The sequence below is a fragment of the Echinops telfairi genome, unplaced genomic scaffold, assembly GCF_000313985.2.
Source record: "Echinops telfairi isolate 266 unplaced genomic scaffold, ASM31398v2 ScPeMD7_7458;HRSCAF=8496, whole genome shotgun sequence".
In the NCBI taxonomy this organism is placed as follows: domain Eukaryota; kingdom Metazoa; phylum Chordata; class Mammalia; order Afrosoricida; family Tenrecidae; genus Echinops; species Echinops telfairi.
This window is the reverse complement of record NW_022111358.1, coordinates 45,814,889-45,816,996: the sequence shown is the minus strand read 5'-3', so window position 1 is coordinate 45,816,996 and position 2,108 is coordinate 45,814,889. Positions and strand designations below refer to the sequence as shown.

General features: G+C 51.6%; 1 protein-coding gene across 2 annotated transcripts in view; it reads left to right on the top strand.

Moving 5' to 3' along the window:
• The first annotated feature begins 409 nt into the window (after positions 1-409).
• Positions 410-2,108, top strand: part of GRB2 (growth factor receptor bound protein 2) — a 63,695-nt gene continuing 61,996 nt past the window's right edge. For both annotated transcript variants that reach the window (XM_045299815.1, XM_004709294.2), the window contains exon 1: positions 410-622. In XM_045299815.1, the coding sequence (XP_045155750.1) occupies positions 545-622 (78 nt within the window). In that variant the 5' untranslated portion in view covers positions 410-544. The remainder of the gene's footprint in view (positions 623-2,108) is intronic.

Sequence of the window (2,108 nt, the reverse complement as noted above, 5' to 3'; positions counted from 1 at the left end):
GTGGGCGGACGCCGCCGCCCCCACCTTCTCCTGGAGCCGAAAGGCTGGAGGGTGGCGGGGCGAAGCCAGGGGTGCCGTCCCGGGAGCAGGGCGGCGCGGCGCGGGGCTGGGAGGAGCGGCGGCGACTGCCCCGGACCGGGCGCTGCTGCGCGCCCGCCGCGAGGAGGAAGAGGAAGTGAGTGCTGGGAGCGCTCCCGCGGCCACCGCCATTGGCCGCCGGGCCTGTCAGTCGCCTGGGGCTGAGGCTGGAAAGAGGAAGAAGGCGACCGGGCTTCTGCCTGGAAGGGAGGGAGGAGGCCGAGCCCAGGGAGCCGGGGGGCGTGGGGGCTGGGACAGCAGGCCGATCGGCAGGGCGGGGCTGCTTTCAATCCTGGCCCCTTCTCTTAATGGTCCCTCTTCTGCTCCAGGGTGGCATCGTGCGTCTCCGAGCGCAGGAGCACGTCCCAGGAGAGAGGCGAGGCAGCGTGCCCAGTGCCCGGTTGCTTCAGCAGGGAAGACTCCCTTCCCCCTGCCTCGGGCCGCGGAGCTCTGATCAACACTCAGAATGGAAGCCATCGCCAAATATGACTTCAAAGCTACTGCAGATGACGAGCTGAGCTTCAAACGGGGGGACATCCTCAAGGTAGGTGCTGGTGCGACTGAGCTCTGGGCAGAGCTGGCCTCACCTTCCTGCGCCACCCTGGGAACACAAAGAAGCTGCTCCCCTCCCAGCCCACACCTTAGCCTGTGTGCCCCGGAGAGCTGAACATCAAAAATGACTGGAGAGAGTTGGGGTGGAATGTGGTCCTTAACTGCCTTTGTGTGGCTGCCTCTGCTAGTTTGTTGCTAGTGGTGATACTGCAAGTGAAGTCGGAGTGATGTGATCACAGTGAGGAGTATTCCCACAGACTGATTTGCCTTGTTACAAACCTCGGAAGCTTGGGGGTTCGTTTGTTTGTTTGTTGTTGTTTTTTTCTTTAAAGATTTAAGCATGCAGTATTTATGGGAAAGCATTCCGTCAGTCTTTGACCTAGCCCGAAGAGTTCTGCCGTTTAGAATGCACTCCTGGCAGTTCAGAAACTGGTCTGCAGAGGTGGTAAGATGGCTATGCACAAACTCAGGCAAGAACCTCGGTGTACCTTTTTATTCTGGGTGCAAAAGCGAATGGCCCTTGAAATAATCAGCTCCACTAGCAGGGGTACAATCGGATTTCAATTTTCTTAAAAGAAACATGAAAAGCGCTTACCCCCATTACACTAATTGCAGAAAAGAAACCTGCCGAGAGTTTAGAAATAACCTGCTGTACCATTTGCAGCCCATGTTGAGTGAGCTGCCTGGTTTGCATGAGGGCTTGCCCTGCACCTGGCCCAGTAATTGTGCCCTTTCCCCAGTGGGCCTGAATCCTTGGGCCTTTTGGGTTTGCAATTGATTTTGACAAAGGTGGGTTTTAGCAAGCCATGTTGACCTTCTCTATCAAGAACTATTAAGACATTTTACTGCTTCTGATTTTTGTTTACATATAGAAACTAGTATATATCATTTACAAAGAAAGAGACATGGAAAACATACTCCCGTTTAACAATTTCTATAAGTATCATTGTTGATGGCCGCTACAGTCTTCCCATTGTGGCAACATTTTGTCTTCTTTCGGCGGTGGGCGGTAGTTGGTTCATTCCCATTGACTTAGACTCCCTGCACTGCCCCCCAAACTTCTCATCGACACTTCAGTGACCATCCACCCTTTGGCTTCAGTAATAATTTTTTTTTTTTTAAAGACCAAAATTTTGGATGACATTCTTTACTTGATTAATTTAGTTTGTTGGTGTGCTTGTTTAAAGGTGACTTCAGGGCCTGGTTTGGCGGTCCAGGCCTGCAGGGGCTCCCTGGGCAGCGTGTCCACTTTAAAACCTAAAGTTTTACATGTTGAATATTTTCAGTGTCTCATTCTGTGACTAGCCGTCCTTAGCCCCCTCCCCCTATGATAATGATTATTAGGAATTTGCCACCCATTTGGTTACTTTGAAGGAAATTCTTAGAATTTTATTTAACACTTGAATAAAGTCTAAGTGTTAAAAATATGGTTCTTTATGAAAGTGTGTGTGTGTGTGTGTGTGTGAGAGAGAGAGAGA